This window comes from Vicugna pacos, chromosome 15 (assembly GCF_048564905.1).
Source record: "Vicugna pacos chromosome 15, VicPac4, whole genome shotgun sequence".
NCBI classification, from domain to species: domain Eukaryota; kingdom Metazoa; phylum Chordata; class Mammalia; order Artiodactyla; family Camelidae; genus Vicugna; species Vicugna pacos.
Genome location: NC_133001.1, coordinates 49,933,843 through 49,958,932, shown reverse-complemented (window position 1 = coordinate 49,958,932; position 25,090 = coordinate 49,933,843). Strand labels below are relative to the sequence as shown.

General features: G+C 39.8%; 2 protein-coding genes across 4 annotated transcripts in view; one reads left to right on the top strand and one right to left on the bottom strand.

Moving 5' to 3' along the window:
• Positions 1 to 25,090, top strand: part of VSNL1 (visinin like 1) — a 106,421-nt gene that overhangs the window by 17,547 nt on the left and 63,784 nt on the right. For 2 of the 3 annotated variants that reach the window (XM_072938175.1, XM_006197126.4), the window contains exon 2: positions 23,727 to 23,893. In XM_072938175.1, coding sequence (XP_072794276.1) covers positions 23,732 to 23,893 — 162 coding nt within the window. In that variant the 5' untranslated portion in view covers positions 23,727 to 23,731. Of the gene's footprint in view, positions 1 to 15,110; positions 15,315 to 23,726; positions 23,894 to 25,090 lie in introns of those variants that run through there. The other variant, XM_072938174.1, reaches the window with a different exon arrangement.
• LOC140685815 (uncharacterized) lies at positions 6,366 to 18,368 on the bottom strand. The gene is made up of 6 exons (XM_072938292.1): positions 18,301 to 18,368; positions 17,284 to 17,480; positions 15,163 to 15,284; positions 14,754 to 14,921; positions 11,663 to 11,813; positions 6,366 to 6,594 (listed from the first exon to the last, which is right to left on the bottom strand). Exons 1-6 carry the CDS (start codon positions 18,366 to 18,368, stop codon positions 6,497 to 6,499), a joined length of 804 nt encoding a protein of 267 aa, XP_072794393.1. The 3' UTR covers positions 6,366 to 6,496.

Sequence of the window (25,090 nt, the reverse complement as noted above, 5' to 3'; positions counted from 1 at the left end):
GATCAATAACACTACATGTGGTTAATTTATATTGACTTCATTACATGCATTTATTTTTCTAATGCTCACAACTCACATGAAGAATTTTTATTGTTCTGACTATAAAAAACAGAAAATAGGGACTTAGAAGCAGTAAGTGACATGCCCACAGTCACAGAGCCAATAAATGGCAACACCAGAAAGTCTGACTTTAAAGTCCATTTCTTAACTGCTCTCCACAGTCTGCCGACGGTAGTCAATACATAGCTGTTATTATCATTATCATTATTATGATCATTATTTTCAATTTAAAGCTCTCAAGACTATAACCAGAATTCTATTAAATATCTACTATGCTTTTTTTTTTTTGAGCAAGATCTCGCAGCCTTATACTTTGCTGACAAATTGGTTAGAATTAGATTCAGCTTAAAATGATAGAAAATACCAAATAACAGTGGCTTAAATAAAAGAGATTATTTCTCACTTATATAAAGAAATCCAGAGATGGTCAGCCCAAGGCTGGTAGGGGAACTTCACAAAGTTCTCAGGGACTCCAGATTCCTTCTTCCCTTTATACCTCCCCCATCCTTAACTTGTCTCATGATCCAGTGTGGTTGCAGCCATCACATATGCTGTCAGTAAAGTAGGAAGGGGGGATGAAGATGCTTCCTTCCCTTTTAAGGACCCTTCCCTAAGTTAGACGTGATAATTGGCATACATGCCATTGGCCAGAATTTAGTTACATTTAGCAAAACTCCTGCTATAAATTAGGGGTTTTATTATTAAGGAAGGAAAAAAAAAGGATTTTCAAGGAAACGGAAAGCTTCTGCTGACTAGTAATAATACAATTTTCAAGTTATAATAAATATTTTAATTTAGATTATCAAGTTGTTTTTTTTAATGTAATATAAAAAATCACCACAAAAAACCCCAGTGTTTTAAATTCACACCTAAAGATCTAATCAACAATGTCTTTTATAAAGAGCATTGTTCCAGGGGTCATAACATCTTGGGTGTTCTTGCCTGGGCTCTGCTTCTGGCTTTTCATCTTGGTTGCATCACTTTCTCTTGCTGGGCCTCAGTTTTATCATATGTAGAATGAGTAAGGTTAAACTCAGATGTCTCTAAGATCCTTTCAGCTCTACCTACTATTACTGAATGTCATAGGTAGATTTCATAGAATTTTAAAGTAGTATAAGTGTGTTATAGGGCAAAAATCTTGCAGTGAGCCACTTTTCTCAGGAATAGATACAGATTTATATCTGTATATTTATACCTTGCCTTCTCTCAGAAAAAAATGAAAGATTTCTATTGTTCTTTATTTGTGCAAAAGCGACAGATTAGAAAATAAAATAAGCAGACTAAACATTGGGAAAGAGCTTAAGCGATCATTTTTTTGCTGAGTATATTTAGGGAAAAATCCAAAGTTTCAAGTATAAACAAAAATTAATAAATATTTAAAAAGGAGACTGGATATAAGATAAATTATAAAAACAAATAGTCTTTTCTTTTAGTCTATCAAAAAAGCCTTCAGAAATGAAAATTGGAAAAATATTCTGTGTACAATAGCAACCATGATGGTAAAATATTTAGGATTAAAATATTTAGGAAAGGCAGCAAAGTGCCTTATGGATGACAGCTATAAAGTCTTATTGAAGAACAGAAAATATAACAACAAATAAAAAACAGCATAAAATATATATTTACAAATATAAATATTATTATAACAATTATAATGCCACAAAAATTTTTTGTTTTAGACATTAAGTTGTTTAGCCTGATTTTAAAGTTTTAAAGCTATGGAAGACTACATTTTCAAGACTAACTAGCCAAGAAAGACATCAAAAAGAACACTCTGACCAGGTGTCAGAACATACTAGCATCATAATGAAATTAATATGGTATAGGAATAAGCAAATAGACCAGTGGAACAAAATAGAGAATCCACAAAAATATCTCATTTTTTCATGAGATTTTAATTACCAATTAATTTAATTTTAATTACCAATTTAATTACCAAAGGTTGCATTTTTAATTTAGTGAGAATAGTGTAGTTCATTTAATAAATAGCACTGGTACAACTGATTGTCCATTTAGAGGTAAACAAATTTGGATCCCTATCTCACACTATATAAAATGTATTCCAGATTTATTGAAGACTTCAAATTTTTAAGTCTTGGAAAAAATCTAGGAGCTATAACCTGGATGTACTAGGAAATAAACTATCAAGAAACTATAAAAGAGTAGTCATTTGATTACATAAAAAATGTAAGCTCCTATTATGTTAAAAGATGTTCTTAACATAAAAACTCAGTATGTTTTATTAAACTTTAGAAGACAAGTTTCTTTACTATTTGGACCTTAATACCTGATTCATGGTTGAGAGTCAAATTACAACCAACATTCAAGGTAGAATGGGATTAGAAACCCTACAAGGAGGTAGACTGTATACTAAGAAAGTCTGGATGTGAAAGAGCAGATTTTTTTTCAATAGATTTCTTAAATTGCCTCTTTGGGCCTCAAAAGAAGAAGAAAGTATGATGGTTAACTGCAGTTCAACAGACAGTTTGTTAATCCAGTTTAACAGACTAATTGAGTGCTTATTATGTGCCAAGCCTGTAATGGAGAATTTTAGGAGCAAAAAGAAGATGGTCTCTTTCATGGAACTTATGGTAGGGAAAACAAAACAGATTATTAAAGATTGATCAGCTTGAATAAAGGGGAAGATTATGCTCCTGTGGGCATGTATAACAAGGGATCTAGCAATCTGAGAAATTCAGGACAGAGACAAAGTGAGATTTATGCTGAGATCTGCAGTAGGAGTGGGAGTCGGCCAGGTGAAGAGAGGCACAGAAAGAATGCTCCCAACACAGGTAATAGCATGTACAAAGAGCCGGATGTGATAGTGAATCTGGTGAGAAACTGGAGCTTAAAAAGGGTCTTGAAAGAGTGGCATCAGATGAGGCTGAAGAGTTAGGTAGCAAGCAGCCAGGCTTTACATTGTGATGAATCTTACAAGGAGTGTTAAGGATTTTTTGTTTTGTTTTATTTTACTGGATCCTAAAAGCAACAGGAAGCTATGGGAAGTTTTTAAAAGGAAGTGACTTGATCAGACTTGCATTTTCAAAAGATCCTTCTGGACAACAAATTAGGAGGAGTTAGATGGAAACAGAGAAGATTGGAGGCAGCTGTAATCATCCATATGAGACGTGATATTGTCTTGGGCTAGAATGGTGCAGCACGGATTCAGAGACTTGTACATATTTGGGAGATATTTAGGAGGCAGATCATACAGGAGCATAACTGTATTTGTGAAAAGAGTGGGAGAGAGAGAGAAGGATACTGGGTTTGTGGACCACTGGGTTGGGTGATATAATTCTTCAGACAGAAAACCAATGTCAAGTATCTACTCTTTGTGTGACTCTTAATAATACAGCCCAGAAGTTAACAGAGAAGATGACTCCCTTTATATTGTTCTAAATATGTATAGTATAAAAAATGTGACTCACACCAAACACTAACCCAGCGATGAGGGTCTTCAGTACTCCTAGCCTTTGAACTAATATTCCATTTTTTTTATTATTATTAGTTTTTTTAAAAATTTTATTTTATTTTTAGGGTTTTTGTTGTTGTTGTTGTTCGGGGGGAGGTAATTAGGTTTACTTACTATTTTTAGAGGAGGTACTGGGGATTGAAACCAGGACCCCGTGCAGGCTAAACATGCACTCTACCACTTGAATTATACCTTCCCCCTAATACTCCATTCTGTTGAGGTTCAGTTCAAATCTATTGAGGTTTCCTCAGGGCTACAGTTTGTGTCAGGTGTTCTAAATCTTTTCCAGCACTACTTTATACTTCTAGGACTTCTTTATACCAACACTTTTCCACACTCCCAAGATAAGTAATTGTGATTTCACTATCAGTTGATTGAAAGGGCACAGAGTGACAAATAGCTACAATAAATTCAGCAGTGCTTCAAATGCATTTATTATCAGTGGCAGTAACACTGACATATATTTGAAAAATAATGCATTGATATGTGGAAGATACACTATTCCGTTTAGTGTTCAAATGTATTCATAGACCCCTGGCAATAATTGAGTGGATTTTCCCAGTTGAAGACTTCACCCAGCAATGCACAGGCAAAATTTTATCTTTCAGATAATCATAAATGTTTTTGTTTCAAATAAGAAGCGAAGCTACTGTGTACATGATCTCTTTAAGAACTGCACATTCTTTAGAAATCAAAGAATACATTTTTGCTCCCTCATGATGGCATTTAGACAGGGCCATGGGATTATGTAGGCAGGTATTTGCTCTGCTCCAGAATAAACTGGGCCTGAGGTTTAGAACCTAGTCTTTCCCCAGAAGGGCACACCTTGCATTAAGGCAGTTTTATCTGCCTCTGAACATGACTGATTATATGAGGAAGACTTATTTTAAGGATAAACATCAGAACTAGACCTAAGGAGACATCAGGAACCAGCACAACTCTTGGGATTTGCTGCTGCTTTCTTTTCTTGGTCTTGTGGAATCCAAGATGTTCCTCTCTCTATACATAGCATCTCAGCTTCTCTTTCTGCAGTTAGCTTTGCAGTCAGTATTGATGAAGGATCCAGTACCATCTGCCTTCCATTCCAGATCCCTGAAAGGGCAAGTCTGATTACTTTTATCTCTATTTGCAGAGCCCTTCCCACCATCTAACCTCATTGGCTGGCCTGTGCCGTGCCAACTTTTATTGGATTTTTAGGTCATTTCTACCTAATAACAGCTTAACAATACTTCCCTGAACGTGAAGTATGGACAAGACCATCTCAGCTAAAAGAAGGGATGGTACGTATTAATAACTGATGTGTCCAGTAGATCTGGTAGGGAATAACCAGGAAGGTGAGATGAAGGGGAAGGGAACGACATGACAAAGGGAATTCAGGCACTTCACATACATCAATAACACAATAAATTATCTTCAGAGCAAGACCAGCAGGTTTATAATATTTCTCTGTTTAACAGAAGAAGACAGTGGGGCTTTGAGGGAGTAAACAATGTGCTTGGTCATCCAGCGGATCCAGCCTGTTTTACTTCAGAACTTGAGCTATTTGCAGACTCATTCAAGCCAGGAGTGTTTAGCTGTGCCTGGCATCAGTCCGTACTATAAGCTTCGTTCTGGGGAGAACATTGGTTCATCAGTCAACTTGGTTAAGTTTAGATCAGGTAAGACAGCTCTTAAGATGTTAAATAAATAATTGCTAAACATTTGAGAATTGCCTGTGTACTATCTAAACGTCTGAGTCCTTTAAAAATAAGGTACAGTTTCATTATGAAGGTAATATTTGACAATGAAAAAGAATCTGAAAAATACTACAGTAGAAAGAAATTTGTCATCATCCAAATATTCAAAGTTAATTATTGTGATTACTTGACATATTTCTTTCTGGTCTGTTTTCTATATGCCTACTTTTTTACCTAGTTGTGATGTAGATAAAATTTACCCTCTTCTAAGTATTCCTTTTAGAAACCAATTCTTTTAACTATATCACGTGTTTTTCTGGAGTCATACTCTTCTGTTTTCTTTTATCTAGTCTTCTTCATGCTTCAGAAAGGATTTCAGTTAGGTTTAGGAAATGCATCAAGTACAATAAAATAAAACAGAAAAAAATGAATTTAAAAAGAGAGATTTTAACAAAGGAAAGCAAAAACTTTCTTCTGATTTGTTCTATCTCACACTGCTGGTTGTTAAATAGTTTTTTATATGGCCTGGCAACCTCCTCTGTACCATCCTTGAGTCATTCTGACTCAAAATTTGCTTCCAGAGCCTATAAGCTGAAAGAAAATATATCTAGATTGTTGGCCAAGGAATGTGCTTCATTCTGGCAATGAAAAGCATATTTAGCACTAAGTGGACTTCATTACACCATTCCATGAGGCTGTTCAGACTGACCTTCACAAGATTATCCCAATTCTCATGCTTACAGTTCTGGAAAAACAACAGTAACCACAAGCAACTACATACTCATTTTATGTTCTCAGTACAGTGGCAGGAAACCGGATGACTCAAAGAGTTACTGTCATACCAACTTTATTGATTCAGAACTCAAAATCAGAATCTCTCAAGATGCCTTGCAAAGATTTTGTTTAATTATTGTGTCTAATATCTCCATTCACAGATGAAAACTGAAATTTTATAAGATCACTTTAAGAACACTCACTGAATGTCCGTGTAGTAAAGATGTTGATGAGCAATACAGGGTCCCCATCTCCAAAGTGTTCCGTGAGTCTAGTAGAGTCAGGCAAGTAAACAAGTAATTGCAGTCCTCAAAAACAACCTTGAAAGTGTTAACTGCAGATGCAATTTTGCACCAACAAAGCAGTCATTAAGACCATGAAAACGAGCTTGAAAATTCCACTTTACTTCATGATACCAAATTTGTATATCACAAAAATGAAATCACTTGAGAATTACCAACAGAGAATAAGAGAAATGTATTTTTTCCTAAACGTAAAATGGACATGCTTTAAATTATTCAGGAAAATTCTTAGCGTCTGGCACAATTGTCTCCTCAGTAGTATGCCACCACATGTTTTCTTTGAAGTGAACATGATTACTCTGTATAAGGGCTGGAAGAAAACATTATTATCCAAAATTATAATGGCACCCAAGCTACTTGATTAGTTAATCTTCAGCAATGGAAAGTACCTAGGAAAAAGACAGTTGGGATTAGAGAGAAATCTGAGTTACAAAATGCTTTAAGAGAAAATTTATTAATTTGTTATTGTAAAAATTTCAAATATATAGAAAAGTTCAGGGAATAGTAATAATAAACATTCATTGACCTACTACCTAGAATTTGCAAATATTAATGCCTTCCATATTTTGAAATTATCATCACTTTTCTTCTCAATCCCACTCACCTCTCTTCTTGCTCAGAAAAATAATTCTGTTGAACTTGGAATGCGTTTTCTTCATGAATATATTTCTTCTTTTAACTAAGTATGTATATCTCTGTAGTATCATTTTGGCTCTTTGATATTTAAGCAGATGACATCGTACTATATGTGTCATTCTCCAGCTCACTTCTTTCAAAAATGTTTTTAGATCACTCTTTTTATTCGTTCATTTTTACTACTGTATAGTATTTCATCATGTGACTATACTTCAAATTAATTACTCATTTCCTGTTTGATGAACATTTAGGTTGTTGTCCCTTTTTGTTTTAATTTGCTATTAAAAATTTGTAGTATACATCTTGTTCGCATGTCTTCTTGTGTATCTGTGTGAGTTTCTCTAGGATATACATGTCAAAATGGAATTGCTGGGTCATGTTCTCTATATATCTTCTGCTGTATTAGATATTGTCAAATTGTTCTCCAAAGAAGATGTACCAGTTAATAGTCCCACCAGCAATACGTTAGAAAGAGTTCATAGTTTTTCTACATCCTTAAAAACACTTGATATCAACATATTAAAAAAATATTTTTATCAAACTTATTATAAAAAACGGTCCTTTGTAATTTTCCATTTTCTTACTGTTTATTGGCCATGTATGTTTCTTCTCTGTAAATTATCTATTCATATGCTTTACCTGTTTTCAATAGGATTGTTTTATCTTTTTCTCATTCATTATTTGGAATTCTTTATATAATCTGAATACAACTCCTGGGTTATATACATTGCACGGGGTGTAGCTCAGTGGTATAGCATTTGACTGCACATTGCAAATATCTTCTCCTTGCCTGTCACTTACTTAACTTTATTCGTGGTTGTTAAAAATAGTTACTCACTTTGAGATAGTCATATTTATCAATCTTTAACCATGATTTGTGCGTATTTTGCTTAGCTTGGGTTTTAATCCATCTGAAATACAATTTTGTGATTGGTGTGTGGTTGGGATGTAATTTTATTTTTGTCCTTTAGACTACATTATCCTAACAATTTTATTGAATATACTTTTGACAGAATTTCAGACTAATGGGAACTCGATAGGGCAGAAGGAATGGTGAAGCATAATGCAGGCGTCTCAGTGTCTTACTTGGGCTTGCAGACTCATGGCGTTTCCCTGAATTGTTGAGACAGAGATGAAGTCCTGCCCACTCTGTCCTCCATTGCCTTATGCTTCTCTGGAAGATAAGTAACTCATTTCTTCTGTCACCTGCTTGGTGTTTTTGTTGTTGGATTCTGAGTGAAAATTGCATTTGAAGAGAACATTAGATTTGTAATCAGGGGATTAGGCTCTGGAATTACATCTTCCATAGATATTCTCTACACTCTTAGAAAAAGCTTGTGTCTTCTCTAGGCCTCAGTTTCTCACCTGGAAAAGAAAACCATTATCTAAACTAGAATCTATTTATTTACTCCTTCGGGATTGCAGCCTCCTCAGCTTTATAAATGGGAAGATTAATTAGACTTTACAAAGCTTTTCAAGCTCTCATATTTTAATGTCAGTTAAAATGGTAATGTATAGGAAATCTCTCACCACTGATATTAATGCACTACCATAGAATCTGGTACATTATAGAAATGTGCTTATCACTCCATATTATAAATTGTAATTAAATTTTTCACATATTACTTGTCTCTCCCGTTGGGTCATCAGTTTCTGTAGGAAGCAGGCAGCTTCTTATTCATCTCCATATCCTGATACATAGCAAGGTTTCTGCATCATAGTCTGTATTTTTTAATCAACTCTAACGCTTTATAAATCAATAATAAACAAATTACTTTTGATAATTTCTTTGATAATCCCCCTCAATGTTTTCTCTTCTCACTCTTTCTGATACCCATATTAGTAATATGTTGGTTTTACTGGAATATTCTCTATTTTTAAAATTTTTTCCTCATTGTTTCCCATCCTTTTGTCTGCACATTTTATTAATAAGGAGGAAGATAGGAAAACAACTGACTTCGTTTTTTCAGGATCAAAACTGTTGATATTAATGCTTCCTGATTTCTGATATTTTCCAATGGGTTGTACCAACATGTAATTTTACCATGATTATTTGAAAGATTGAAATTGGCCATTGATATTTCATCTCTTGTTCATGTTCAGTTCATGTTTGTTACCCAACTTTCTATCATATTCTCTTCCCATTTATTTTCCAGCACCTTTAATCTGTAAAAGACATTTATGTAGCATATTTTTCCCATTTTGATATTTGCCCTTTTTTCCTGGTGTTTTTAGACTCCCTAAACTTTGAGTTTATTTAGTTAAATCCATCAATCTTATCTTTTAGTTTTTGACACTGCTTTTATATTTAGAAACTCTAATTTAACCTTCTTATGTAGGTTAAATATGTTTTCTCTGGGTTTATTTACTATTTGTGTTTACTCTGGCATGAATTATCTGTTCACATTCTAATCACTCCTCTCATCTGATGGTAATGATTTCCTCGATTTTTGGAATTTGCTTTATACGTAAAGCTCTATGTATCATATAATAGTGATTAACTTTTTGTCTGGCATATTTTCAGTTTCTAATAGTTTTCTTTGACTTAATTTTATATTAACTGTTTATTCCAAATGTTAATGATTTTTTAAAAGATATTTATGGTGTGGTTCTGACTTACCTTTTTCACCAAATTGCTATCAAGTGGTGATGATGGCATCACTTACAAAATTACATTCCCTTCCCTCTTGTTCTGAAAAGCTTCCTTGATCATACATTAAGTAATTATGTATAGCTAAATCTATTTCTAGACTCTCCATTCTGTTATGCTGATCTATAAGTCTATTTTTGTGCCAGTAAATCCTTCACTTATTTGAGGAGAGCTCACATTTCCTCTCTTGAATCTTTGCTTGTCTTCAGCTTAAACTTTCCCAGGTCTTTCGATTGCTGCTTTTGTATTTAGCAACCAGCCCCCTCCCCAACCCTCTGGGGGCCAGAAGCCAACAACTGGGTGATAACTGACCAAGACTCAAAGGACCCTTAAGTTGCCCCACCTGGGTAAAGAAATGCATAGATCAGGGCAGCACCCGGGCAAGGAAGGAGAATGATGTACCCCTACTTTGAAATAACAGTTTTTACCCTAGAAAGCACTTTCTTGTTTCTCATCTCCTTTAATAAGGCAGAATAGCTAATAGTGGGTAAGAGCCTTCCAGGGTTCAAATCCCAACTGCACCATTTTCTTACTGTGTGGCCTTGGGCAAGTTTCTTAAATTCTCTAAGCTTTATTTTCCTTGACTATAAAATGAAGACATACGTGGTATCTACTTCATTAAGTTATTGTAAAGAAAATCCATGAACACATGGTAAGTACTTGATAAGCCGTGATTATTACTGCTAAACTATCCCTCTATAGGTTTATTATTTCATTTGACATTTTGAGGTAGTGATTAACATAAGGCAATTTAAAGTTGAATGAATAGGATAAGAAAGGTCCAGTAACTTTCCTAAAGGCACCAGCTAATACAAGCACTGGAGTTGGGGATCTCAACTCATCTAACTCCGAAGCCCTTGCTCTTTCCTGTAGGTGACCCTACTGCACAGCATGATGTAAGTAACTGGTTCTTTGGGTTCTTCAGTAGTTACCTAAGTGAAGCTGTAAATTCTTAAGTAAAGGTAAATGTAAGGTTCAAATATATAATTGTATTGAGATTTCCTTTTGATTTCAACATGGAAGGGCGTTAGATTAATGGGAAGGAGAGATACAGTTTTATCTTAATCTACAAATTAGCTGATGGAGAAACATATCCCTTCAAACTCAACCTACTGCTCCAAGTGGCAGGGACATAGGCCCAGAAGCATTTGTCATCCCCACAGGGTGCCAGAGGAAGCAGCACTTCCTCTCCTTTAGCACATGGTACCTGTGCTCTCAGAAGGCCCACGGCCGGGAGGGAGGTGGGTAGAGGATGCCATGTTAGCAGCCTGTGCACACAACTGCCAAGTCAAACAGAACGGAAGGTCTAATTTTAGCCCTCTCAGCCTTGGCATTGTCCCTTTTAGCCAAGACATTTTTCATGCACCACAACAAAACGCTTTGTTCCAGCCTTACTGGATACCTCACAAAGACCCAACAAGGTCGGAGTGAGCATAATTCAGAGCTGGAGACACATCAAAGACAGGAACCTCAATGGAGAGGGTCAGCTCTCCTCCAGCAGTTTTTGGTAAATGTGCTCTTTCCATCCACCTCCCAAAGCTCCAAGAAGGGGCATGCGGTTGTCTCCTCTTCCTCTAGCTGCTTGGGAAGCTTCTGTTGGCTGCTCAACAGGTGTCTTTGCTCCATCATTCCTGGGATGTGCAGTTTACTCCCTCCCCTCATTCCTGCCTAACACAGCTGACTTCTTTCTGTATATCTGCGTCTTGTTATCTTTCCAGAAGTTTCCTAGAAAGTGCACTAGCTTAAGAGCTAGAAACAATTTTACAATTTACATACTGCCTCTGTGGTTTGTCCCTTACAATGACTCAGTGAATTCGGTGAGGCGGAAGCTTTCATAGAACTTTTGGAGATGAGAAGATGGAAGCTCAAAGAGGAAGCTAACTTTTGCTATGGTCACAAAGGAAAACTTTGGTAGAGTTGGGACTGAAACCTAGATCTGGTGTTTTAGGAAAAGGCATGGTCATGTTATCCTATCAAAGCACAGAAAACCCACACAGGCCATTTGGGAGGGCCTTGGGAAATGTTTCCTGAGGATGTCAGTGGTTTCATGGTCAGAAGTTCCAGGTTGAGAACCCAGGATGGTGGTTCTTACCTTCAGGAAAATCACCATTTCTGTATTTCCTGGAAAGATGGCAGGAAAGCTTGATCCCAAACATTTCTGGAGATTTTGCTGTTTCCAAAGCCTTTGTAAGGAAAGAAGAATAATTTTCCCTCTGTTCTCTAGGTTCCTGGTTAAGAACCTCCTGTAATAAAAGACAGATTAACTGGAGAAAAACAAACAAGTTTAATAGCATGTATATCTCCTTATACAAGGGAAATAACCAAGAAAACTGGGTAACTTCTGAGATTTATGCCACCACCCTAAATACCATGTCAAGCTAAAGATAAAAGATGTTGGTGACCAGGAAAGTCAGTTAAGGGAGGCTGTCGGGCAAAGCACATTAAACAAGGGCATGATTGTTATGCAGATTCGTCAGTTGCCTTCTGTACAGAGAGGGAGACACCCTTACAAATGGAGATTGCCTTCATAAATAGAGATGTCTGTTTCAGAACGGTAACTTCTACTCAGTTTTTGGAGATTCTCCTATGTCTGCTGTTTGTTAAAAATAATCAGCCTGGGAGTCAGGGACTTTGACACACAGGGTTCCCCTCCAAACACTGTGTCAACCTGTCACTGCTTCTCTAGGGGGGTGAGGAGGTGACAGACTCCAGATTCTCCGGAGCTTCTCCTCTGTCACCATCGCTTCACCCAGAGCTAACCAGGATGGGCTTCAGAACTAAAACTCTTTGACCTGCAAGTGAACCCTGAAAATTTGCTGTGAATTAATTGTTTGAAAAGGGAATGACTTTACTAGAAAGCACCACCGAAGTTCTCTTTCCAAGATTCCTGAGACTGATTATTTTGTGAACAAAATTATTTTGTTTGTTGAAATTATTTATGTACATTTTTTCTGATTATAAATGTTATATGTGCACGTTTTAAAAAGTTCAGAAAGATATTGAGGAGTGAAATATTACTGTTACACTGCCAGCAATTGTAACCACTCTTAAGATTTTGATGTAATTAACGTACTGCCCGAACTTTCTGTGTGCATAAACGTGAGCTTGTGTACATATAAAGCAAAGCGAGGTATTGTACATACACTGTTTTGTGACTTGGTTTTTTAACTTAACAGTTTATGACAATGTCTTCTCTCCTTTTTTTGGACCTCAAGAGCAGAATTCTGTTAATCACATTCCTCCATTCATGGCACACTATTATCATTGTCTATATAAAGCCCCTCTGGTGTTTAATTATATATATTTTTATTTTCTGCACTCATTTCCATTCTCCTCCTCCATTCTATTATATTTAATAATATGTTCTCAGGTAAATGTTTATCCTTGAAAATACAGTTGTTTTGTGTATTTGTGTGTTTTAATTTAAACAAATGACATTGACTCAGTAGTAATTCATGCCATCTAATGGCTTCATCATTTTCATTGTGTAGTTCTACCAAAATCTATTTAACTAGTTTCCTAAAATGGACATTTAGGTTATTTTTTTGAAAGGTGGTTTTTTAAAATTGGTTTAAACAACGTTGGGTAAACATTCTTGTATATATGGCTCTGCAGATTTGTGATTATTTCCTTAAGATAATTTTGAATGACCACTTTGTGAAAAATTATCCACCCAATTTTTCATTTTCAACTCCTAAAGTAGTTTTGTTAGTGGTTCCCTGAAGTTCCCCCCCACCCTCTTTCTCTCTCTCTCTGTCCTGCTGTCTCTCTCTTTCTCTCGACACTTTGCTGGGCTCTTCCTAATGGCACTTAGGACCATCATTTTTGATCTCTGTTTTATAGGTTCTTTCTTACCCCTCAGCTGATAAGCTCTAGCTCATTGTTGACAGAGATCATAGGGTAATTAATTGATTCAACAACTTTTTCTGGGCATCTGTTCAGTGGTAAGCTCTGAACTGGGTGCCAAGGTGAACACGACAGTCACTTTCCCCTTGAGGAAGCCTAGGTCTGGTGAGATGGCAGACATGCCTTATGGTGACCACGCTATGGCAGGTATCATGGTGACAGCAGTCTGTACGAGAGTTGGGGTGAGAAAGACAAAGCCAGACAACAAAGTTACTGAAAATGATCCCCATCTGTGTCTGGGATGTGGATTAGAGTTACTGGAAGACCAAAGTGGACCAAATGGGAACTGCCCTCGAAGGAAAAGGAATAGCTATTAAACAACCAGGGAGGTTTGGGATGATACAGGAAGCTGGGGCATAGGGTGGGAGCGTGGGGAAGTGTGAGACAAGGTTCCCAGGTGGGGGACAGAGTAGGTCCAGGTAAGTGAGTATTGAAAGCCATGCTGAGGATTGGCTTCAGAGTAAGGGTCATGGGAGGCCATCGAGGGATTGGGCAGGGCAGTGATGTGATTGAGTTTTGTGTTTTAGAAAGGTCATTTTGGTTATGGTGTGGAAGATGGATTTCGGGGGGGGCAACATCGTAGAGGGGGAAGCACGTTAGGAAGCTATTGTAATAATCAAAGTGAGAGATGATCATATCTGAACTAAAGTAGTGGCAACAGAAAGAAGTAGATGGAATTTGAGAGCGAGTTGGAAGTAGAATCTAGTTAACTCTGTGACTGATTAGATACAAGATTATGAAGAAGAGGACAGAGTCCTGGATAACCCCCAGGCTCTATGTGGGAGCCGGGGCTGGTGGTGGGGCCATTTCCCCAGAGAGGAGCACAGGAATATACGTTGAGTTTGATACGGTTGTAGGATATGGAGGTAGAAATGTCTAGCAGGTAGATGGATGTATTCTCTATATTCAGGAAGAGCTTACACTAGAGAGGAATTTGGGAACCATATTTATCTTTGCAACATATGATAATATTGAGCAAAAGTTTATTAAATAAGTGAATAAGTCATAATTTAGCATCATACTTCCTTCAAATAGAACATTTTACTTCTATAAAGTTACCTTTATCTGAGAAATTCAAAGTTCTCTGTACTTAAGGCCCACCAACATGAGTTAAAGTACCTTTTAGAATTACCGTAGAGATAATAATTGGGGAACATGGCAAGAGCAAATGGCTCTCAGAGGGGAAGACCACCAGCCTAAGAGTCAGAAAACTTGAGTCTTCTTACTGGTAGGTACTTGGATGTATTACTCGCCCCTTGAGGTATCCAAGTCCTTACTCTGAGGGCGAGGAGAGGGCTCGCACCACTGACACTCAGGGCTGCTCCTGGCCCTGTGATGGGGTGTCCAGGTGACGTCTGCACTCCTCTCTCACAGCTCCCTGCTGCTTTGAGATAGGGCCAGGCTTCCTCCCCACTGGGACTTGGCAGCACAACCTGGAACACAATCTGTTGGACAGAAGGTGGTGATTATTAATGAAAGCATTTCCTCTGTGACCTCACAGTGCTAAGTGAGATTCTGACACAGCCAAAGACGGCCCATTTCCTTTCATAGAAATTGATGCTCAGAAACACATAGAATGGTCAGAGTCAAGACGCACAGGGAAGTAAAAATAAGATGCAGAAAAGGAGTTGGGCGGCTGCTTGAAACACTCCCAGGTGAAAGGTTACCAGCTATTCATCAGCTCACACTTCTGTTCAGTGGGTGAACGAGGAGTTGGATGGAAACTTGACTCGACAGTTGACGCTTCGTCAGGGCTGTGGGGTCCTCAGATGACTTTCCTCTGTCGGGTTGGATATGAAGCACTGTTACTTACAGGAAGGAGAGCAAATAGGACCACAGTAAGAGTCCCCGTATTTCACCATTTGTGTCCTTCTGTTTATGCAAACCAGGCCTGGTGTAGGTTAGCGTGATGCCGAGATGTCTAGGCCTGAATCCTGAAGTGTTGGGCTCTCTGTCTTCTGGAGCAGCCCAGTTTGCTGGGTCCCATGATGAGGATAATAATCACTGCTGTTTCTTGAACACCTGCTATGTGGAAGGCCCTGTTAGAAGGAATTCACTATGTTATCTCATTTCATCCTCAAAACAACCCAGTGAGCAAATGTGATCATTTCCATTTGACAAATGAGGAAACCGAGGCTCTGACGGGCAAGGAACTTATCGAAAGTCATATACTCTGTATGCCCTGGGAGCATCATTTGACCCCAGGTCTGACTCCAGCACACGTTTCCCCCCTCCCCAAACTAAGTCCAAGTGAAAGGTAAAAGAGACGTGTCCTGAGAGGAAGAGCAGGGAACCCACAAAATGGGGTCCAAGGGAAACTGAGTCTGAATAGAAGCTTTCCTAAAGATGTAGCCCAGCACCTGGGCATCGAGTGTGGCTTTGGTCTCAGTGGTGTTTCCCGGGTGCTCAGGAAACGTTCTCTGTGCCCAGGAAAGGAGGAAGAAGATGGCAGTTGAGTCTGCCCCCCAAGGGCTTATCGCGCCACTTGACCCCTTGTGGATTAGAGTCCCCGAGCCCCTGGCCGCCTGGTTGCCAGGTGGGCTTAGTTTGGAACCACCTAGTCAGACCCAAGGGCTAGTGTCCACTGGCAGCTCCCATCCTGGGGTCGCGGCTGTAGGACAGCTCAGGTGGGAACTTGGCTGGAAGCAACTGGAAAAGGCCTAGGGAGGGAGGCCACTCTTCACTCCCTAGTCACAGGGACTGGATTGGTTCTTCCCAGTCCTGCAGGTCCCAGGACCCTTGGCCCATCTCAGTGCTCAAGGATCACAGGTCTGGGCGTTGCAACAGCTCCGAGTGGAATAGCCGAGGTGCGGCAGCCAGGGCCCTGCTAGACCCTGTTACTAACTTGCTATGTTCCCTGACAGAAGTCCCCTGGCTCCAGGCCACCTCTAGAAAATGAAGGGACTGCAGAGGGGACTCTAATTCTAAAAGACACATGCACCCCAATGTTCACAGCAGCACTATTTACAATAGCCAAGACATGGAAGCAACCTAAATGTCCATCGACAGATGGCTGGATAAAGAAGTAATGGTATATTTATACAATGGAATACTACTCAGCCTTAAAAAGTAACATGGATGGACCTAGAGATTGTCATTCTAAGTGAAATAAAACAGAATGAGAAAGAAAAATACCATATGATATCACTCATATGTGGAATCTAAAATAAAGAAAAAAGAAGGACACTAATGAACTCATCTACGAAACAGAAACAGACTTGCAGACATAGTAAACAATCTTATGGTTACTGGGGGAAAGGGGGTGGGAAGGGATAAAGTTCAGAGTTTGAGATTTGCAAATATTGGCCACTATATACAAAAATAGATTTTAAAAAGTTCTTCTGTATAATATAGCACAGGCAACTATATTCAATATCGTATAATAATCTTTAATGAAAAAGAATATGAAAAGGAATATATGTATATGCAAGACTGGGGCATTGTGCTGTACACCAGAAATTGACACTCTGTAACTGACTGTACTTCAACTTAAAAAAAAAGTAACAATAAAAAAAATAATAAATAATTAAAAAAAAATAAAACGAAGGGATTGTATCAGGGATGGGATGGGGCCCGCTTCTGTGTTCACCTTCGTGTACTTATTTTTTATTCTTTCTGGAACAGAACCCTTGTGGCTTGCCCTAACAGTGCCACGGCCACTGCCATCAAAATGTTTTCCCTCATTTATGACAAGTCAAATAAGGACTCTTTGCCTTATCTTGCATCCCCAAGGATGCAGTCTGTGCCCCCTGCCTGTTTCGTGCTTGTGGGCTAGGACCTCTGCTGTAATCCCAGAAGGTTCCCAACTGGAGGTAAAGTCAGCCGAGACTGCCATGAGAAAGCTCGTCTCCCCTTTTCTGAAGCTGCTGTGGTCCCCAGAGGCGGCATAAAAGGCCAGCTGGTGATCAGCACTCTCCCTGCCGCTGGGAACTGCTGCTGGGGGCTGGTGAGTACTCGGCTTCGGGAGGATGAAGATGAGAAGAGCCAGAGTGCCCGATATTTGCCTTTATTAGAAACGAAAACCCCACACAATGTGCTGGGAAACTCTGAGGCTTAGTTTTCAGGGCGGTTTTAACAGTCTCTGGAAACTAGCAGCCTCATGTCATTTGTTTATAGGATCCAGGAGGGGTGGTGATGGAGATTGTTTCAACATCCTGGCACGCAGATAAACATGCCTCCTGGCTTATGGGCTGTGAGTGTTTGGCATGGGGACTGCGCGCTGCTGGGGTGGGAGGGTGGGGCGCCCAGCCAGGTCTGGAGACCGGGGTCTCACCCTCACTCTGCCACCAGTTTCCCTGAGTGATCCTGGAGGACCTCAGACTCTCTGACCTAAAGCCAAGGGGCTTAAAACAGAAGACCCTGAGTCAAATCTTCACCAGCTTTGGTCTTCCCTAGTTGTGTAACTTTTTATTTCTTAATGTGACTCCCCAGTAAAGGATCTTGAAACCATATCAAGGATGCCAGAGGGAAGGAGTGAGGAATCAGAGGCTACTTGGGTTAAATCTGTGCTGCTTTGGTGTTTTCCCCTTAGACCAGTTACTTTGATTCTTCTTCCTGTTTTCCATTGGTGATTCCCAAATTGACCAAGAATCATACTCACCTGAGTTGCTTGTTAAACGTACAGACATCTCTCTAAGAGACGGGTCTCAAGCTGTATTTTAAACAAAATAACCAAGGGTGATTCTTGACATTAGGCAAGTTTGGGACACACTGCTTAAGAGTTTTCACCTGGGACCAGTCACAGGTGAAGTTGCCTGATGGGGCGCGAGTTTGTCTCTCTGTTCCTTATACTCCCAAGCTCTCGGCTGAGAGCATCCATCTCACCAGGCTCCGTATTCCAAGAGGTGAATGTCTTCTGTGTCCGGTTCTGAGCCCTTCAAGACTGGAACCATGTCTTCTCTTTATATCCCACTGTGCCCAGCACAGGCCTTTCTCATAGACGATGCCTATAAATGTCCACTGAACTGAGTTGCCCAGAGAGTTTTTTCTCCTCAGTTAACCAGGCCATCAGCCATTATTGGTACAAATTCATGCCTTTAAGGACAAGGAGGAGAGGGGAGTAGTGAGAGTGTGTAGAGACGTGTCACAGAGAAGACAGCCTGGGAACCGAGCCTTGGAGGAGGAGTACGGTTCGGGCAAGTGGTAGAAAGGAAAAGAAAGGAGGATCCAGGCAGGAGCAGACTCTTCCAGTTATTTCCATGTTCAGATGAGGATCCCAGGGCCCAGAGAGAAGACCTGTTTATTCTAGGCTGGCCCAGGTAACCTGACACAAGAACCAGCTCAACTCCCATTCAAGACTCCTTCCACACCTGGCACCGTCATGTGTTCCACAGGCCTCCCGCCTGAGCCCCTAAAGCTCTTTCATCCTCTACTCTGAGCCCTATTTCCAGGACTGTTTCTCCTCCAATTTGCTCATCCTGCTGTGCGTCTGCATGCGTGGTGGCACCATGCATCTCAGCACCACCCTTGCCCCTGCCGATCTTTACATGAATCTCACCAAGATTCAGCCAGGCTGAAGGCCAGGTTACCTGGGAGACGCTGGGCGTGCTGTTCTGTGTACCTCACTGCAGGCATCAAGCCTTGATGTCTCCTGAGAAAGTGGACTTGGATACCAGAATGGGCAAAAGACAGGCTCAGGGCAACACACACACACACACACACACATATATTTTATCTGAATCCGCTTTAAGACCAAAAGGGTCTGTGGAGGAAAGATGCTCATGGGTGTTTCTCAGCCCTTCTGGTGGGCCTTTTCCCCCTTGCAGGAAGTGTCCCGGTTCTCTCCTTAAAGTACTCTTGCATGTTTTGCCTCTTCTGCTCTGAAATCCTGCTATCAAGGCAGGTTAGGAAATGGATGAGGAGTGGCCAAACCCAGAGCAGGAAGACCAGTTAGGAGGTGGTTGCAGAACCCAGGCAACAGGAGATGGCAGCCTGTATTAGGGAACCAGTGGGATTTGAGAGAACTCGTTCACTCTGTCCTAAGCTTTTTATGAGCTGGTTGAGCTCGGGTAAACTACTCAGTCTTTCTGAGCGGCAAACCCCTCACCGATTAAACAGAGATGATAATTATCTCTTACAGCATTGTTACATGAGTAAATATTGTGGCATAAAAGCCTTTTATAAACTATAGTGTGCAAAAATGTGGTCTCTTGTGGTGATCATTTGCAGTTTGGTGCCTTGTCCCCAGACCTGTTCCCGGTGGCGTTTGCCTTGCTCATCAGAACCCTTCCATCAGTCCCGTTTTGTGCAGCACACTCAGTCTCTCTCTCAAACCGTGAGAAATTATGTGATTTGAGGCTGGGCTGGTTTTTATCTTATAGCCTGGAACCCTAGCTTAAAAATAATACACTCCAATACCTGTCCCCTCCCTTCTTAGGTAACAAATGCTTAAGTACCAACCAGGTTTTGGGTAAAGAATCCACAGAGCCAACATGCGCCAACTGTTTTGAGACAAACCAGTTTGAAGTCTGTGACGCATGTTTTCATATTTACAAAACTTGGTTGCAAATCACTGACTGGTGGGGTTGGAAGGACCTTAAAGATCATCTGCTCCAGCTCACTCACTTTTCAACTGGGGAGACTGAGCAACATGGAAGGAAAGGATCTTGCCTGAGGTTATGGATTTAACTAGAAACAGAGCAGGAATAAATCTCCCCCCTCCTCAGTTATGTCATGGAATCTTTCAGGAAACATGTTAAATTTGTGTCCTTTCTTTCATTACCCAGTCTTATAATGAAGGTACTACATGGCCCATTTCACCCCAACCCCAAAACAGAAGGAGCGGAGGTGGGGAGGGCACCAGTTCACTTATCAAACATAACAAAGTGCCACCTCCGTGCCAAGTCCTGGGATGCTGAGACAAAGACACGGCCTAGCCTTCTCGCTGTTCAGAATTTAGTGATGAAGACAGACAAGGAGACAATCTCTAGGAGGGCAGGCTGTTTTCCATACAGTTACACGAACCATTCCTCCCGTCTGCTGTCTGCACTTCATACTTACGACTGCACTGACTCTCTCCATATGTGGATTATTAAGAGAGTGATTTTCCCGGAAAGAAACACACCACATCCCATAACTTGATGAAAACCAGTGAGTACCTACTGCATAGTGGCTCAGTTCCCCTCATTCATTCATTCCCTCGAGCAATATTTGTTGCGCATCCAGGATGAGGTACCAGGATACAAAAAAAAAAAATAGAAGCAGTCATCTCAAGCAACTAACAGTTCCAGAGAAGAACACATAATGATCATAGAAGGCTTTGTAAGGGAAGGGAGATAGATGCCTAGGACGTCAGCCTTGGAAAGTCTGCAACAATTTCACAGAGCAGAGGGCATGTGAGCTGAGACTACTTGAAGAAGGAGAAGATGTCTGCTGAGCAGACAAAGGGGATGACATTCCAGAAACAGCACGTGCAAAGCATGAATGTGTAGAAGCATGCAAGCCCTGGGACCTGTAGCAGTTGATTGTTGCTGGCGTGTGAAGTGAAAAGACAGATTGGCAGAGAATGAGGGCATGAGTAGGCAGGGCGGTGCCATGCTAGGGAGATGGGGCTACATCCTGTAGACAGTGGAGAGCTCTTGAGGGTTTTAGGGAGAGGATCAGGTGGTGAGATGGTGAATTTCAGAAATCCATTTAAGCACCATGCAGGAAGTGGGTTAGAGTCGGAGAGCCCAATGAAGGTTATTAATCCAGGCAAAACCTGATGAGGGCAGTGGCAGTGCCAATCTGAGCCAGGCCAGAACTTGATTTTCTACATGATTCATTCATTTCCAGGCATACCTGAGTGATGGTGCTGACCATGACCTGTAGCCAAAAAGCATGAACTTATGCATTTGCGTCTCCAAAACTGTGATTCATGGTCCTGACAACATTTCCCATTGTGCGTAAGAGACCGTCGTTTCCCCGGTTACCTGAACGGTTTAAGGCATTACAATGACCCAAGGAGAATCCAAGCTTCCTTGCTTAAAAGAGAAGCTGACAGATTGTTGACCTTCAAAGGCACTTGGAGGAAGTGGTTTTTAATAACCCTTAATCCATTTTCCCATCACTCATACAAACTCACTTCTGAGCTTGTGGTTTTGGTAAATCTAACAGTCTTTTCCAAACAACAGCCTGACAAAGTGATCCCTCTGTCATCCCTTTTAGCCTCTCAAGCCTTCCAGGGTTTGCTCCTCATGTTCTTTCTCCTGAAGTGCCTTCCAGTCACCTGTCTGTCTGTAATTTTGCACCAGCACCTTGCAGATCCAGATTCAAAGTCTAGCTCTGCCACTTGTTAGCTGTATGATCCAGCACAGGAGAGCTGCTGAGTTTGTCACAGGGTTGCAGATCGAGTTTGTGATGTGCCCAGCATAGTACCACCCCACAGCCACTCTCAGGGTTCAGTAGATAGTATTGTTAAGTGAGGTTCTAGCTCAATAATGAAAACTTGTAATTCTCTACTGAAAAGAATAAAGAGAAGTACTGAAAGGTTTGGTAACACACCTTTTGAATATCAGAATAACCATGAATTATAGTTTTCCTGCCCAGATTAATTAAACCTGACACCTGAGTACCCACTTGATTTCCACATCCAACTGTGGAATCCCACAGTAACTTATAATTAAGAGACAGTTGCTAATAAGAGACTTGGAACTTGAAATTAAGAGCAAAAAATAAGTAGAGAAGCTTCATGGGAAGGGGCACAGTTGTTGATCTTCGGGTCCTTTCCTCAGACAGAAGAGTTTGGAGACAAATGGCCCTCTTAACAGCATCTTCTCGTTGTGTTCTGTGTTTCCAAGGAAGACGCTTTCTCTGGAAGCAGTTTGAGTGGTTTGGTTTCATTACAGGGAAAGAATTGTTCAGTGTTAGGGCAGGTTACTGACAGTGGGTGTGGAATCTGTTTTAGAAGAAGATAAAAAAGTATTATGACAACGAGGTATGTGGTAAGATTACCCCTCCGGGCTTTTTCAAGTATACACCTGCCAAGAGCCTGGTAGAGAATTTGTTTCAAGCACATTGAAGGATTATATCCACTTGGGTAAATTCTGCAAAACACAACTCAGTCTCCTCTAACAGGACTATGAAGATCTTGGGACGTTTCTTCTTATTCTGTTGATCCCCCAGATTTTCAAGTCTAACTTGACTTTTTAAAATCACTCTGTGGTTAATTTTTCCTTTCTTTTTCGTTTCTTTTTTGTTACAAAACAACAACATTCAAGGGACATTTTTAAAAATCATCCTTGATTTTCCTGCACTGACAACAACGATTTTAATTTTGGAGTATTTTTTGGTCTTTGTTTACCTACTTACTTCTTAACTAGTCATCACAATAAATCTGAAAGAGTTTTATTATTATGTGAGCTTTATTGAGCAAGAAATTAAAGATAAAGCAGTTAATTAATATTACCCTAAGTAACATATATAGTAAATGGCCAAATCAGGAGTGAAAAGCAGGGATAACTAAACCTATGCTGGGTCCACCTACACTCAGCTGTGATGCTGGCCACACAAGCTGACACATAATCTATACGGGAAACATTATTTTATGCACTATTATTTTTACTTAGGAGCAGTGATAATAAAAAAATGGAATTATGTCAACTGAATTATATCACTAACCAGTCTTTCAAAAAAGCCACCCAGAGTTCGTCAACACTCAAGGCAATGTCATAGGAAGTCTCTGAAGGTGAGAAGAGAAATAGAGAATTAATGTGACTGATAAAAATGAGCTGTTTCCTTTTGAAAAAGAAAAAAAAAGAGCAGAAACTTTAGAACAACTGAGATTCCCTACGCATTGCTAATCAGATTTTCGAAGCCACTTTTTGATCATTTACCCCTAAAGCCCTTCTACTGTTCTTGCCAATAATCACACTTAATATTCCTGCAAACTAAATGTAGAATTAGGCACTTGCACAGTAAGTGCTAATAAGTTGTAGTTCATAAAAGGAGGGTATAAACAGTTTCCATATACTTTACATGAATGGTATAAAAAGGGATGGTTGCCTTTCCATTTGGGAGTCAATGCCATGTAAAAGATGACACTTGATAAAGGGAGAATGACCTCTACAGCCTTTTGAACTGGGAGAAGAGTCTTTTTCACTCATCACTTTTCTAGAATACCAAACAGAAGGAATCAGACTTGGGGAGACTTTGATCAGACACACTGGAGGGACTTCCAACCAAGAGAGTGCCCGGAACTCTAGCTTGGCTTCTAATCAAGCTTGAAATGATCACAGCCACAGCGCTAATTGCATTAATTTGCTTTTCTTCAGGCAGAATGGGGAAGCAGAATAGCAAACTGGCCCCTGAAGTGATGGAGGACCTGGTGAAGAGCACAGAATTTAATGAGCATGAACTCAAGCAGTGGTACAAAGGCTTTCTCAAGGACTGTCCAAGTGGGAGGCTGAATCTCGAGGAATTTCAGCAACTCTACGTGAAGGTAAGTTGTTTTTCAACCTCTTTTTTTTTTTTTTCCTTCAGGCTGGAAAATGTTGTCTTCATCAAATGTAGCTTCACATAGTTATAACTTGAAATAGCCAATTGGTTTCAACTCTGGTGGTTTTCCATCCAAAAAGAAAAACGATCATTGTGAAAAATGCAAAGGGATGTGTTTTGTTCCACAGATAAGTCAAGCAGTTTCTGAACAAGAAGAGTAATTGTCTAATCAAAACACTAAATAGAGTTCAGAGGATGACAGCACCTGGTAAAGAACAGGAAAAATCTCAGATAATAGTGTTTGCTGATGACTGTTGACAAACTGCTAATTGCCTCCATTGTTTGGCTTGTTAAAGGGATCTGGACCTCTCTCAGTTAAAAAGAAAGTTCATGGGGTGGGGGGTGCTTTTTCACCAAGAAAGGTCCCATTATTTGCAAATCAGAAAAAGATACAGATCCCCACAGCTTTGCATTTAGAGGGAAGTACAGAGCTCTGATACACATCCAGGTATACCAGGATGGTCTTCTAGCATTTTATCAAGGTCTAAAATGTGGGCTGTTAACTCAGCATTTTGTACTGTTTCGGTATTAATATTCCCTTGGACGTTAGATAGAACTGTTCCGGGGAAGGTATAATTTGCACTGCAGTGGTATTGTTTCAGTTTGTCTGAGTTTATCTGTTGTACTGTTTCTGGATTTGGCATGATCTAAGACATTCCATTTTGTTCGTGTGTCTATAACGTGAGGCTTGTGAAAGAAAGGCGTTGTTTTAACTTTTTCTGACTAAAATGCCAAATATAAAATCGTGCTGTTATCATTTAAGTGCAGCTAATGTCAGTTTGAGCCAGATGAACCATCCACTTGCATACATGTGTATGGGGTGATTGTGTAAAATATTAAACATTGCCATTCTCTCCTGAAGTTGAACATTTCACATAGCCTTTGCTCCAGCAATTCTAATCCTTGCAAATATACAAGAAGGGACATGTGTAAGGCTCATAGCTGCACTGTTCACAATAGCAAAACTGGGAAACAACCCAGATGCCCATCAAAGGGAGCGTGGAAAATAAATGGTGATAGACTCACACAGCAGCCAAAACAGTTGAACTGCAGCAACGCTGAAATATTAAGTGCAAAAAGTAGTCTCAGAATACTCTAAATTCAAATAAGATAAAAATAGGTTTTATAAGACTACAAACAA